This window comes from Hippoglossus hippoglossus, chromosome 4, assembly GCF_009819705.1.
Source record: "Hippoglossus hippoglossus isolate fHipHip1 chromosome 4, fHipHip1.pri, whole genome shotgun sequence".
NCBI classification, from domain to species: Eukaryota; Metazoa; Chordata; class Actinopteri; order Pleuronectiformes; family Pleuronectidae; genus Hippoglossus; species Hippoglossus hippoglossus.
Window position 1 is genome coordinate 3398288 of NC_047154.1, and position 14142 is coordinate 3412429.

The 14142-nt window shown below is 39.9% G+C and overlaps 1 protein-coding gene across 2 annotated transcripts; it reads right to left on the reverse strand.

Annotated features, from left to right (window-relative positions):
* Positions 1 to 3476: 3476 nt before the first annotated feature.
* On the reverse strand, positions 3477 to 8425 carry scp2b (sterol carrier protein 2b). 2 transcript variants are annotated; one of them, XM_034581952.1, is made up of 5 exons: positions 8128 to 8425; positions 7386 to 7476; positions 6382 to 6511; positions 6126 to 6205; positions 3477 to 4145 (listed from the first exon to the last, which is right to left on the reverse strand). In XM_034581952.1, the coding sequence occupies exons 1-5, from the start codon at positions 8148 to 8150 to the stop codon at positions 4050 to 4052; spliced, it is 420 nt and encodes a 139-aa protein (XP_034437843.1). In that variant the 5' UTR covers positions 8151 to 8425; the 3' UTR covers positions 3477 to 4049. The 2 variants fall into 2 exon arrangements, with proteins under 2 accessions (XP_034437843.1, XP_034437842.1); XM_034581951.1 differs by having other exon boundaries at positions 7386 to 7485; positions 8128 to 8271.
* Between the last annotated feature and the right edge of the window lie 5717 nt (positions 8426 to 14142).

Below are 14142 nucleotides of genomic sequence, written 5' to 3' on the forward strand. Positions count from 1 at the left end.
GTAGTTCTGTTTGAGGACTCACTTATGATAAGGAATAATTCTGAAGTAGGATCTGGATCAGGTCAAACTAACAGCCCATTCCCATCAGGCAGGTTTACAGCAGGCAATGCACTGCACTAGTGCTAATGCTGCCTTCAAATGAGGTTGTGTTGTAATGATGAGAAGAGTATGTAGACATGTATATTGTAATTTCATTCATATGGAGTGTTTTTGAGAACTGTATATTACCTCTGAGGAAAATGTTGGTGATGATAACTAAAGAATGGTAATATGGATGACACATGACAACTAAGGATAGAAAAAGGGATGACACAGTGGGGGGAGGTGAGAGACAATCAGGGTAGAAACTACTCGTGCTTCTTTCAGACATGCAGTGAGCTCCACATGTTCTCTAGAGGAGGGGTATGTGTGAACACAAATGTCCGAGTGTGAGCCTCCGCAGTTTCTCACGGACTTTCACCGCCTGGCGAGTAAAAACTCAGCAGGAAGTCTGCAGAATCCAATGCGAGAGCACAGCAGGGGATCCCCCGCTGGATTCACCACAAGCGAGTGGGGGGTGATGACCCTTCTAACACGCGACACACAAAAATAAAAAAAAAAAGTAAAAATCCCACTGTGGAAAAGCAGTGCAACACACGTAGAAGACACCAACAAAGATGTGAAGAGAGTTTGTGGTGATAAGAGCTGTGTCGATGTGCTGTAAACAAAATCAGGTGATCTCTGTAGTGGAATTAATAAATCACTTCCTGCCTCTGTCTGCTGCACAACCCCTCACCTGAGTCCTGCAGATTATTTGTTACTGTTGTCAATGCATCTGAGCAGAGAACCCCCCCTGCTGCATTGTTCATGAGTGAAACGAAAACTCAGGAGAAAGTCCGGACCCCATTCCGCGGAAATCCTCTGCCGGACATTGGTAAACTTGAAGTAAAACCTTTTTGCAGTGACATGTATTTGGGTCAAATCGGAGAGAAAGGCACAGCATAAACCTTTGGATTTACTGAAGAGTTTGGTTGTCAGCCTGAAAATGTCATACCAAATTCCTCTTCGTCACCTCTTCTGTAAAAGTCGATTTTCTTTGTAGGACAGATCTTAGTAAAAGACCAATCTGTAAGAACCAGCATGTGTTTTCAGTTAAATCTGACAGCCATCATGGGTTGATGTTGATTGGAAAAAAGGCTTTAAGTGTCCCTTATTTTCCCCTCGATTTCCTGGAACTTTAAATTTTTTTTCCTAGAAAGTACCTGGTCTTCAAAAGTTGATTCTTCAGACATTTGAAGAAAGGCACTACTCGTCAAATGGATTTCTGTCGTTGAAAACCAAGTTGGTATGAAACAGAAAACCTCATTTATATTGGCATCATAGAAACCTCTGTTCCTCCATTAGAGATTTGTGTCAAAGTTGCCTTTAATCACACAGCCAACCATTACAAGATCACTCTACAACTCCCTCCAGCATCAGTTTCTAGATTTATCTGTCTGGTGGTTTTTTTTAAGTCTGAAGTTCAAAACTGAAAATGTTTTCATCAAGTTCAGCTGGACTCGATCAACTCAGAGCAACTGCTGCAAATCTTCCAGAAGTTTTTTCGAGAATGTAAATCCCCCACTTCCTCCCTTTTCACACTGCAGCCACCAACTGCAATCAATGAAGACAGTGATGATTGCTATAGGTCCTATATGGTTAAAGTGAGTCTCATCTACCTATGGCTGCTGAGCTGCTGTTTTCAGGCTGGCAGAGACGGACCCATGCATCTCTTCCTGAATCTGCAGGGAACTACACACACTGATCCGTGCTCTCTTCTCTACTCCTCATAATATTTGGCGGGCTGTTTTCCCCAAGAGGAGCTCTCTGGTCACAGCTCTATGTTATTTGTAAGTTTCCACTGTTTCATTGGAACATGTTCAGAGAAATGGCTGTTCCAACAGGCTGATATCACGATTCTTCTGAACAGGTTGCAGGTTCATGTCATTCTTCAGGACACATCTCAGAACAGCAGGGACTGTGTTGGCTATTATCCAGATCAGTGTGGAACCATGGGACCTCTAATCTCTGTTTTTGAAGTCTTACTTACACAGTTGCTCCCGCTGCGTTTAAGGATAGACACAGTCAAAGAGCCTCTTTGTTCGCACCTTCTATCAATTACAACGGGGATATTGCCTGCTCTCTTGCACACAGATGACGTCCTGTCTCCATTCTTATAAACTAATCCTTTCATCTTTTCCTTGAATTAACTCTTTTCCACTGGGTGCAGCTCTTTAAAAGGGCAGCTCTTTTGTTTAATGCAGAACACAAATCAAGGATTCAAGGCACAAACAGTGTGTTTTGTAAACTGTGACCAATCGATCTTTTAGCTGCTCATCACCAATAAATTAACTCTAGCCAACAAACTGTAAATAAAGATGAAGGACATGTCTCTTCCTCCCACTATCCAGGGAGCCAGGGTGTGTGCAGTAGTAACAGGGGGATGGAGCCGCAGTAGCAAGGTTTTGTTTGGTCCATGTCCCATCAATTTCCCATGTCCAAAAAAATGTACGGTTCCAAGCAAACACCTAGAAATGAATGCAGCTGTGACAGACATGCCAATTTTTAGTCTGCTTTATGGGTCAGGCCCAGACAGTTCTTTAGCCTACATTTCCCTGTGCCCCTTTAATAACACACTTATAATTCATATGTACCCATTCATAATGTATTTGTTATTTTATGATCTTAAAACCGTTGTGTGAATCAATTGTGCTATTCACATGAAAAGCAAAGCATTTACGACATTTTCTCATTGTATGCAACGCTGTGAATACAGGCTTGATGCAATTAGCGCAACACCTCTCATCAGAAGTAAATGTTACATTGCAAAACACAAATAACTTGGTTAACTTATGAAATCTCGTACTAAAAAAGCAGCCATTAGTGAGTGTTGGTGTGTGACTACAGAGTAAGACCCAGAAAAGTAGCCAAGCCAAAGCTGCGGTGGAATCTGAGTCAAAGCTAGTTAACAGATTTGTGTTTTTGCCATACTCCTCCATTTACAAAGGAAAAACTACAGCGTGGCAGTCTGGAACCAGGTCGCTGCCGTGCTGGAAAAGTGCAAGGTCTTCCAAAAAAGGCGGAGCACACATAGGCGCAGCCTGACAGTAACATCCAAGTTCTGTCCCGTCCGAACACAGGACCATTATTGTGGTAAGTCACACCAATACAACCTCGAACAGGCCCCCTAAATGATGTGGGAGGAGTCGTGTGTGTGTGTGTGTGTGTGGGTGTAACATTGTGTGGAGCCAGGAGGAGTGTGATCATTTACACTGAATAAACACTGAAGCTTGTGTTAGGACATCTGGCCAAAGTTTGTTGTTAAATCCATTTTCACGTGGCATCTCACAGACAAACTGTTCCGCTCTTCCGTTTATGTACACAAAATTATTAGAAACTTTATTCAATTAAGGCTGTGTGCTACATTCCTGTTTTAAAAAAGCTGACAGACAGCCCACTGGTTCTTGCAGCACAGATACGTTTATTTAGTAGAAATATTTTAGATATTCATACAATAATGACAGCAGAGCAGAAATTCACAACCCCCTCCATTAAAATGTTGGGCAGCCACAGTAAAAACCATTTCTGCATTATTGGTTAAAAACTGAAAATCTGAGACAAGGAGGCACTTCGACTATTGTGTCCATGATTGTGGAAAATCATCAAAACATACTTCTCAAAACATTTCCATAAGGAATTGATTAGCGACAGATACTGGAGATTTATTGAAAAGTGTACACAAACATCACTAAAATCAGAAAGTAGGAGCACCCGTCTCTACGCTAGTGTTCTGACAGTATTATCATGGGACAGACCGCAGACAGGGACTTGATTAGAGAATTATCCATTTATATTATTGGCCAGTTAGATTGGCTGGGCTGAGGACTAGTCCCCTGGTTGTCAGTGAGGTCCCTAGTAGGAAAAGGGGTTCAGTCCAGTGATGAGAAGGTTCCCAACCATGTTACATTTGATCTGAAATGTACTCTATTCAGTGTTCAGAGGTGAAGTTACAGCTCACTCCGAGGTCTCATCTACAGTTTGGCTTTGCCTGGCTGCAGTTGCAGGCTTTGAAGCTTCATGGCAAGTCCCATGTTTCCCTTGATCTTCAGCTTGCCCTGGAAAAACGCCTGTGAATGAGAAAAGGTGAAAAAACATCATCCAGAGTTTGCAATCTGAAGAACTGTTCAGCCAGTGTAAGAGAGAACGAATATGCAGCTGGGTTAAATAGTTGCCATCGGAGATTAACTCAAGCCAGGGAAAAGTGGGGCAATGGCAACAACAGCTTATGAAATGTCAGAAAACTGCATGGCACACAGGCACAGTGTGTGTAGAGTTAGATTGTTTGTGGATTGGAGTGATAAAAAGAGAAGTGAAAAAAATAATTGGATGAGGGGGTGAAGAATCAACCACCATGAGAGGAAAGTCTCGGAGTATCAAAGCCGTTCTCAAGCTTTTTCACAGTTTCTGACACAGTTGGAGGATGAAGCAGCGGAAACACTTCTCCACAGGCAAGCACTCAAATTGGCATGGACTGATGGTGGGGATGTACAGGTTCAATTCAGGGTATGAAAAAATGTTTAGAAAAATGGAAATATTGCAAATATTTATGCTTGTGATATATTTGACAGGTTATAAAGATGTCTTCCAAAATGTTCGACAGAGCAATAAAAGTGTGGTGAAAGATACATTTTACTGTTTACTCTGCAGAGAAAAGCATGCAGAGCGCAGAAATAATCAGCGAGAGAAACCTCTACGCTCTAGATTAGCATCGCTGTTTCTGCGGTTGAACCATGTCTGTGCAGCGCCACAGCAGCAGCCAGTGTGCCTGGTCTAATCTGTTCACATGGACGCAGAAATGAAAACTAAGCCTCTCTGCAGCCATTCCACGGCCATTGTACTATGTCATGTCATGAAAATGGTAAAACACTACATCAGAGCTTTCAAACTCCCCACATATTTACAAACTGTCACAAAGGCTTCCACAGGTTCTCTGTCATGTTTAGAAGGGGAGGATGAGGTGAGGGTTATTGAGCTGCAACATGCAACTTCACCACTAGATGTCATTTAATTTTACACATTGCCCCTTTAATGGTCAGTTCTTTCTCCTCTGTAGGCTGCATGCAGGGATACTAAAAAAATATCCTTATATTAACACATCCAACTGGGAAATGTGTTCCACTATTTAGGGAGATGGGGCACACAGACTGAGGTAGAGTGAAATGAAATGCAGTGAAAAAAGAACTGCACATTGTGGAGTACAACAGCAGGTATGTTAGTAAATGGTTATAAAGACAGTATATGGGTATGGAGTAAATATCAATATTAAGAGACAGAAACGTATTAAACGCATATAATATGCAGTAAAGTACAGTAAAGAATTTACAATATCTAAAGTCAAAACATGATGCTAAATAATACTTCAGTCCCTGTAAAAAATATCATAAAATAATTAACTTAATTAACTAAATTAAGTGTACAGTTATGTCTTTATTGTGTTCATAAAGAGGCAAACCCTTTTTATTTTACTCAGCTTTTTAACCACAATATACAAGAGTGTGAATCCACTCGGGCCACAGATTATTGTCCTACCCAAACCTGACCGAATAGAGACGGTACACGGCACAAGCTTTTTGTTTTTCTGTCTGAATCCAGGCCCAGATAGTCCCGCTCTTCAGAAGAGTCACATTACAGAGTTACAGAGTCTTATCACATGATGAGAGGAGAGTTAACCAACAAGGACAGTGAGGATTTGGTGTTGAAAGATAATTCAATTGTTGGCGGTTTTAAGGACCTACCGTCTCAACAACAATCAGGTCAGTGTGCTGAAGAGTGTTTGAGAGTGTGTTTTAACAGAAATTGTATTCACGAACAGAAATATATAAATAGTGTGTGTGTTTGCATATAGGTAAATGAGATCCAATCACAAGTGGTCAGGATGCATTTCAATACTAGATGTGAACAGACGTACAGTACTTCGAGCTTTCCACATATGATCAGTTTTCTCAGACAGATGTTACTACCACGTCTCAAAGGGGTCTTACTCCCTCACTATTGACAAGAAACAACTAGTTTGGTTGTATATTTGTAAAAGTTCTGTCAATACTCACATTCTGTGGGTTCATCTTCCCTGTCATTAAGGCCAACAAATCTGTATCCGACATGGAAATGGTACAGTCTGCTTTCTTAGCTGCAGAGCAGAAATAAGAGCTTAATTTAACTCAAAGATAGCATTGATGTAAAAACATAGATAACAGTGTGTGCATGCCTTGAAATTACACCCACAGTTAAATATTAACATGATTACATGACACTGTCATACGAGACAAAACAAAGCCCTGATGAGGTTTTCTTGAGTTTTCTTACCTGTGTCATTATGAACACAGCCTTTGCCATTCTTCACATCCACAAACCAAGTTGCCTCCTGACCATTTGGGCCATCCTTCACTTGAAAGGCAAACACTCCCCCGATCTTTTTCACAAACTGCTCCCCTTCCTGTATGAAACACACAGATTTATTTTACAGCGAGCTGGACTGTATCTCTATGACATGTGAATTAAGTTTTCACTACCTATATTCACAAGTCAGTACAGGTCTTAGCTGTAAGTTGTTGCTTTTACATTGCTGCTTTTAGAATAGGTCACACTGCTCAATATGCATGTGTTAAACACACAGTCAATATCAGTATATGACTGCACTGGGTAGAGGGTCAGTGGTTCAGGGATATAATACCTGTGTGATGGGTAACTCCCAGCATTAGTAATGAAAGAAAATCTACAGTAAGGGAAAAAATACATTCATTTTCATGGATATTTAATTTCTGTCTCCAGTCATTTATATGGATATATAAAAACATTTCCATGTTTTAGGTGATGGAAACATCAGCACAATGTAAACACAGTCAGCTACATTTTAGTCCTGCTATTTTCCATGAATTAAATTTGTTTTGTCTAATTTGGACCATAAATGAAAATCCATGAAATATTGATGTTGAGAGAGGTAAGTTCCGACTACTGATGCAAACTTGCAAACCGGGTCATATGTTTCACATACTTAAGATCAATTGATTAGAATCGACTGTTTGCAAGTGTACAAAATAGCCGTGGCATGGAATGACTGAGACAACTGAGACAACTGTGCCACCACACGGCACAGACCTAGAATTATTATATATGACTAAAGAGATAGATGTGTCCTGAAGGGCATTGATGTGAATACGACGTGTCAAGTTGAACTAACAAAATGTAATGAGCGTCCTTTAAAAAGTCTTCAAAAGTCTCAAAGCGTACACACCAGTAACAAGTGAGGATAATATACACTGGTCTGTAATTCATAATTTTGTCTTCTACTGTAAAAGGCATTCAGTCACCTCCTGAAGCTTCTTGTTGATTTCCTGGAACACTGCATGGGCCTTGAACCCCTCCAGCCCATCACTGGCACTGGTGTTAATGGCTTCAATCCTTGACATGGTGGAGGTGAAGGTGAAAGAATGTAAAAGTAAGGTTATTAACAATAGGCAGTGATGGAAACACAGCAGAGTAACATGCCTGGTTACTAGAAATTAAACAATCGGTCAAATTCAATGTGATATTAAATTGTGAGAAACAAAAAGACATGTAATCCATGTGTCTCACCACTGGAGCTCACTGTGTGCTTGTCAGTTCCAGAGCAGAACATGCAGTAACACAACACAAGGTCCAAGGTATCACTTTCTTACAAGGGTCACGGTGAAATGACAGTCGTGACAGTCGATGCATCTAAAATCCTGCGTGCAGGATGATGTCACCATCTTTATGAACCTGACAATGATAAGTGGCTAAACACGAATTAACATGGGAACTGTTGCTAGATATGTTACTCTCCATGTGCTAGTAGGATGTCCTAATTCGTAAGGAAACAACATTGCTACCAATGGCAGGCTATAGCAGCTCGCTAGCTTGTAGCAACGGATCAGCCAGCTAACATTACAACGTGTCTTTAGTGTACGTGAATGTTTGACATGTATCTTACTAGCAAGCTAACTGTGGCCTCACGTTAGTGTGTTAGCCGGGACAACGAGGGTGAATCATTTAAAAACATGAACCCAGTGACACCGTGCTTAGGATTCTTACCTTAACCTCTGTCTTTCAGGCATTTTCCTTTTGCGTCAGGTGAACAAACAGACCGACTGACACACTGGGGCAGGTTAGCTTGTACTTTGTGTCCGAACTACACTTCCTTGTTTCTTCCGGTTTCTTCTTCTTCTTCTTCTTCTTGTTTTACGGCGGTAGGCATCCAGCATTACCGCCACCTTCTGCTCCGGAGTGTGGATCAGAAAATAGAATCACAATCTAAATCCCTTCATAATATATAAATTAGGGCTGTGAAAATTAACGCGTTAATGCGCGATGATTAATTTGTGGAATTAAGAGTTAATTCTTTTAAAGCATTTACGCATGCGCAGAATGAGCCGATCCATGTACCCATACCCGCCCCCACTCACTCGCTCGGAGCGACACACGCAGTGAGATCAGAGCTCAGTGACTCTGTATAACAGTGGAACACAGAGTTCCTCTGGTCTCAGCTGCTCAGTGACTCTGTAGAACAGTCAGTGGAACACAGAGTTTCTCTGGTCTCAGCTGCTCAGTGACTCTGTAGAACAGTCAGTGGAACACAGAGTCTCTCTGGTCTCAGCTGCTCAGTGACTCTGTAGAACAGTCAGTGGAACACAGAGTTCCTCTGGTCTCAGCTGCTCAGTGACTCTGTAGAACAGTCAGTGGAACACAGAGTCTCTCTGGTCTCAGCTGCTCAGTGACTCTGTAGAACAGTCAGTGGAACACAGAGTTCCTCTGGTCTCAGCTGCTCAGTGACTCTGTAGAACAGTCAGTGGAACACAGAGTCTATCTGGTCTCAGCTGCTCAGTGACTCTGTAGAACAGTCAGTGGAACACAGAGTTTCTCTGGTCTCAGCTGCTCAGTGACTCTGTAGAACAGTCAGTGGAACACAGAGTTCCTCTGGTCTCAGCTGCTCAGTGACTCTGTAGAACAGTCAGTGGAACACAGAGTTTCTCTGGTCTCAGCTGCTCAGTGACTCTGTAGAACAGTCAGTGGAACACAGAGTTCCTCTGGTCTCAGCTGCTCAGTGACTCTGTAGAACAGTCAGTGAAACACAGAGTTCCTCTGGTCTCAGCTGCTCAGTGACTCTGTAGAACAGTCAGTGGAACACAGAGTTTCTCTGGTCTCAGCTGCTCAGTGACTCTGTAGAACAGTCAGTGGAACACAGAGTTTCTCTGGTCTCAGCTGCTCAGTGACTCTGTAGAACAGTCAGTGAAACACAGAGTTCCTCTGGTCTCAGCTGCTCAGTGATCAGAGCAGAAGCTGCAGCTGGTTTGTACCGAGCTGGAGTTTCTGTGTCCTCCTCCACTCTGCTCTCACTTCAACTAATAAACACTCATCACTAGTTATCAGGACCTGATCAGCACGTGAAGTAACTTAGTGTTTGTTTGATCCGACACCATCGATTCAGAACCAAACATGTGACCGTACGTTTGTCACCTAAATCATCCCAATACAAAATGAACTATGAACATGAACTAGTTCATTTTCATCTGCAGTTCACTCTTTTAAGGGTGAACTGGCTCAACACTGCTTCTACAGATGTGCTCAGATTCAGATTTCACATTTAATTGTGTAAAGATCTGGTTGTTTGTTTGATTTAAAAAAGAAAAGAAAAAAGTTTTATTTAACCGTCCTATATTTGCTAAAAAAAAGAAAAAGAGCAAATGCTAAGAAGCCCCAATTGTTTACGATAAAGGTTATCTTTGAGTTTGATTAAAAAAATGTTTCGAAATAACATCATCCTGTTTGCTCAGAGGCATAGCAAAGAGAGCCAAATTTAATTATGGTGTGGTATGTTTTATTTTATTTTATTTTTCAATCTTAATAACTCAATCATTTGGCCTTCTGTCATTTATCTTTCCATTCCCACAGCAATATAAATAGAAAAAGGGGTATTATTTGGGCATTTACAAATTAATTGTGATTAATCACAGCTACCCTGTGATTAATTTGATTAAAAATTGTAATCGTTTGACAGCCCTAATATATATATATTAATATATATTCTTTTTTTTTTTTAAAGAAGAAAACTCGACATAATAAGTCGATGACAGATAGTCCCAAGACTAAAAATACTCCAACAGCAAATGTGAACAGATACTGGAACTGTTTCTGACAGAACATTCACCTGTCTCACATATTTCTACCAAAAAAGTAAAAAGAAGAAAAAAGCTCCATCTACATTATAATAACCAAAAAAACCTTTAAAACAACTTTATTGAAGTGCACAAAGATACATAAACAAAATAAGACACTTAATCGTCCACAGCACTTCAAACATCAGACAAACATCATGTCACACATACAAAACATATACAGCATAGAAGGGAATATTTGGGAGAAAGGGAATATTAAAGAAGATAAAGTATAAAGGGATAAAAAACGGGAAAAAACAAACACTTAGAGGGGTAGTATGATCTCTGCAGGGTCAAGTTATTCTAATAAGTAACAGTTTCACAGCCTTCTTCTTCTCCGTGAATTCCAGTTTTACCAGGTAATGACACAGTTCCTTGTGAAATATGTGGAAGTTCCTTTGAGTTTTTAGGAATCTGTTCTTATGCAAACATAATTTTCCAAGGATAATAATTACATTTCTCAAAAACATACCAAAAATAACATCCTCTTTTGTAAACACGGACTAAGACATCTCTCAGCTCCCAGTTTGACTTATTTAAGAAAAGGTCCTTATCTAAAGGACTTTAAGGGAGCTTTAGCACATTCATTACTGAATGCTTTAAATGCATACTTGTGTATTCCATCACAATAACACCACAATTATTTAATTGCAGACTTTTCAAATCAACCCTGCACTAAAACTGAATTACCATCTAATAAAAATGTAAAACTGGCAAAAAACTAATGAATGTGTTCTGTCTGTGTTCTATTACATTACATTTACATGGCTATCCTGGTTTTTGTTGTTCCAATTTTGCAGAAAAATAGATGCACGTCTTATCAAATAAATCTCCCTTTACGATCACATAACTGATACAAAAACATGCAAATTACCACAACAATATCAGTCGAAAAGCGAAAAGGGTTCACATTTCACCAATCCATATAATAATGGCATACTCTGATGGGTGCCTTGATAAGAGATAATTAAACGTGCAAAGAGGGCAGGTCAGCAAGTGACAGCATCAGTGGGGACAAACATCAGAAAATGTCATCAATCTAATGGAAGTGAACTATCACCCGCAATTATTTTGTATATTGGGGGAGGGGGGTCAGATGGTGGCGACAGAAGCTGTTGCTTGGGGGAGGGCTTCAGTTTAAGCAGATCAGAATAGCAAATAATAAACCATGAGAACATTGCCCCCTGCTGGACATACTAATTTGCTGCACAGTGCATCACTAATGTTAACGTTTTGATAATGTAAATGTGCAGTAATGTGTTCTTAATGCTGTACTGCTATGGTATTGAAAGATAACATGTGCTGTGTTTGAGCACTTACTGGTTATTGGATAATGTCTGAACATAATCGATGAACATATTAACAAGCTCACCTTCGTTGCATAGGGAGCTGCCTGCCTCAGTGAAATGTAAGACATCTGAGGTCATAATTCATATTAAGTTGATAGATACATACTTTTCTTGTTTTCCTGTTGGATTGATGGTTATATTTATTTTTCCTGTCATGCTCACAGAAGTGTGTAACCCTCATGGGTTTGAATGATACCAAAAGTAAAGTTGCAGCGGTCCATCAACTACTTTACAGCTCAGTCTTAAACAGAAAATGCTCCCTTCCTCTCTCCATCTGCTACAACAAACTTTCCTTCATGAAGCACAACTCCAGTCTTTCATAATCATCCAACTAAAAGAAATCAGTACAAATGATGGATATTTTAATAAGAAGACCATGTGTTTTAGTCATTGAGATGACACATAGTGGATTGTCTCACATGTGATATAAGTTAGACAGTAATGCTTACACAGAAGTTAGACTCTTCAGTCCGGGTCATGAATACGTATAATGGCTTGTTTTAATAGCCTGAAAGAAAACTGAATTTTTGGTGTTGATAGCAACATCAGTATTTAATGAAATAAAAATCAAATAACAATAAATCTGGATATTTTTTATTCTAAACACATGATACCCACCACATTTTCAATAAGGATGCCTTACACACAAATATATACACAGAGTGAGACATTTCACTGTTAAAAATAAATTAGTCAGAGCTGTTTAGTGGAGAAATGATGTGAAAGAGACAATTAATAACCTCAAGCATATATTTGGCATTTCTTGATGAATGAACTTGATACCCATTGGCTGATATATATTGACATCATGTCTGTCATAAGCTATAACTGGCAGATATATCATCAGAAAAGAAAAAGGCTCAAAAGACTTGGTTTGAATGTGCAGACCTTTTACTGCATTGTATAACTACTGCAAACATGACATTCAATTTGAGTTTGGATCATTAATTACAATCGACTCACCATCACCTGAAATGTCTTTTAGAAGTTTCAATCTTGATCACAATTGTTATAAACTCACTAAGATTCAGTCAGCAGCGCGTTGGACTCACTGTTCAGGATTATCACTATTCTGTCTATGATCCAGAAAAATGACTCATAGCCACTGAAAGAAGAAAATATTACACAAAAAAGTAATACGATTTCTGGTCATGAACTGCAGATGTAAAAAAGTTTTACATCGGCATATCTTATCTTATATGTTATTCTCTGGTCTCACATCTTATTCTCTTATCTGCTTCTGGTACCTCTGTTCCAATTAACTCCTCGTTTCTTCACTCCTCTGATTTTCAAACCTTTCTCACTCTCCTTATCATCTCAGTCCTCATGTTGTACTGCTTCCTTTCCTCCACAGGTTTCCTTCTGTCCTACTCATTTTCTCTCCCCAGTCCTGACCCCTGCCTGTAGCCTAAAGTATGCCTTACATAGTTGTATAATGGGGATGTAACAATAAAGAATCTTGAATAACTTTACCTGGGATTAGCTCTTTAGCTGCAGTTAGCTCAATACAGCTCTGCCCATTCATAAACCTGACACAACATCTGGCTGTGGTTCACTGGCAGGAACTGATGTTTACTCCTCGTTTTGGAGAAAAATGTCCCAACAGCCATCCTGTCTACCTGCCTGCCGACTGACGGAGGAAACTGAATGAAGCATAAACTTTCCCCTTCTTTTACTTTTCAGCAGGCTAGATGCCCGTTGGCAGAATGTTGGCAGGTCCCAACACTACTGTTAGTAGTGTTGGCCCATCTATTGGTTAAAAATAGATGGGCCTAAATGTGTAACTAAAGCTTCTTCTGAAGACAAAGGAGAACTTCCAGAACTCAGTCTCCCAGGGTCCTTCATCTTCACACCTAGGTGGTAAACCTGCCCTTGGACTCAACTTTCAACCACTATTGGTCACTGTGTGCCCCAGTACCCAGGAGGTCACCAGGCCAATAAAACCCCAGTTCCCCCTCTCTTGTCATCTACATTGATGTGTAGCATTTTGAGGATCTTCTTTAAAATGCTACACATCTAAGGGTTTAGTTATGAGTTCAATCATATTCAGTATAGCATATTTTTACATTGAGATGACATATAGTGGAATGTCTCACGTGTGATATAAGTTGGACAACAATGCTTACACAGAAGCTAGACTCTTCAGTCTGGGTAATGAATACTTAAAAAGAAGGGATGGAAACTGGATTTTAATGTTGAAATCAACATCAATATTTTCTTGGAAAAAAAACACATAATATATCAGTATATATTTTCTCATAAACACTTGATACTCCCCACATTTTCAACAAGGATGCCTTAAATTGTATGATATACACAAAGATATACAAATTTTACTGTTGAAAAGTTAGTCAGAGCTGTTTAGTGGAAACATTATGTAAAATTACCCCAATCATATATTTGGCATTTACTTAAAGTTCTTAACACCTATTGGCTGGCATATGCATTGGCATTACATTATGTCTGTCATAACCAAAAGCTGGCTGATATGGGCTGCTATTTTTTCAAGCTTAAAGGGATTGTTCACTCATTATTTACTCACCACT